Source organism: Penaeus monodon, chromosome 27, assembly GCF_015228065.2.
Source record: "Penaeus monodon isolate SGIC_2016 chromosome 27, NSTDA_Pmon_1, whole genome shotgun sequence".
Classification (NCBI taxonomy): Eukaryota; Metazoa; Arthropoda; class Malacostraca; order Decapoda; family Penaeidae; genus Penaeus; species Penaeus monodon.
In genome coordinates this window covers 35,710,274-35,710,601 of record NC_051412.1, presented here as the reverse complement: position 1 = coordinate 35,710,601, position 328 = coordinate 35,710,274, and the positions used below count along the sequence as shown (strand labels likewise).

The window sequence follows — 328 nt, the reverse complement described above, 5'->3', positions numbered from 1 at the left end:
CTTTTCAATGGCTTTTTGTATATTTCAAAGTAGAACTAATATTCTAAAACTTGGCTAGACCTTAGTTCCAGCAAGCAGGAACACCACAGCAGACCCAGCAGCAGTGAGGCCCCATGTCAGTAGGGTTCCCAGCAGAGCTTGGGTTACTGGAGATGCACTTTCCAACATCTTGCTGCAATAAATATTAACTATGTTAAAATATTGAGTTTTACACTACACACACTATAATTCACTCCTAAAAATATATAATCACAAATTTGTTAACAATTAAAAAAGGACATACATGCAAGCACAATGAGTGTATTTTATTAGCTGCATCACATATACA

The 328-nt window shown here is 36.0% G+C and overlaps 1 protein-coding gene across 3 annotated transcripts in view; it reads right to left on the bottom strand.

Moving 5' to 3' along the window:
* Positions 1–328, bottom strand: part of LOC119590814 (zinc transporter ZIP11-like) — a 24,849-nt gene that overhangs the window by 22,041 nt on the left and 2,480 nt on the right. For all 3 annotated transcript variants that reach the window (XM_037939552.1, XM_037939554.1, XM_037939553.1), the window contains exon 2: positions 61–172. In XM_037939552.1, coding sequence (XP_037795480.1) covers positions 61–168 — 108 coding nt within the window. In that variant the 5' untranslated portion in view covers positions 169–172. The remainder of the gene's footprint in view (positions 1–60; positions 173–328) is intronic.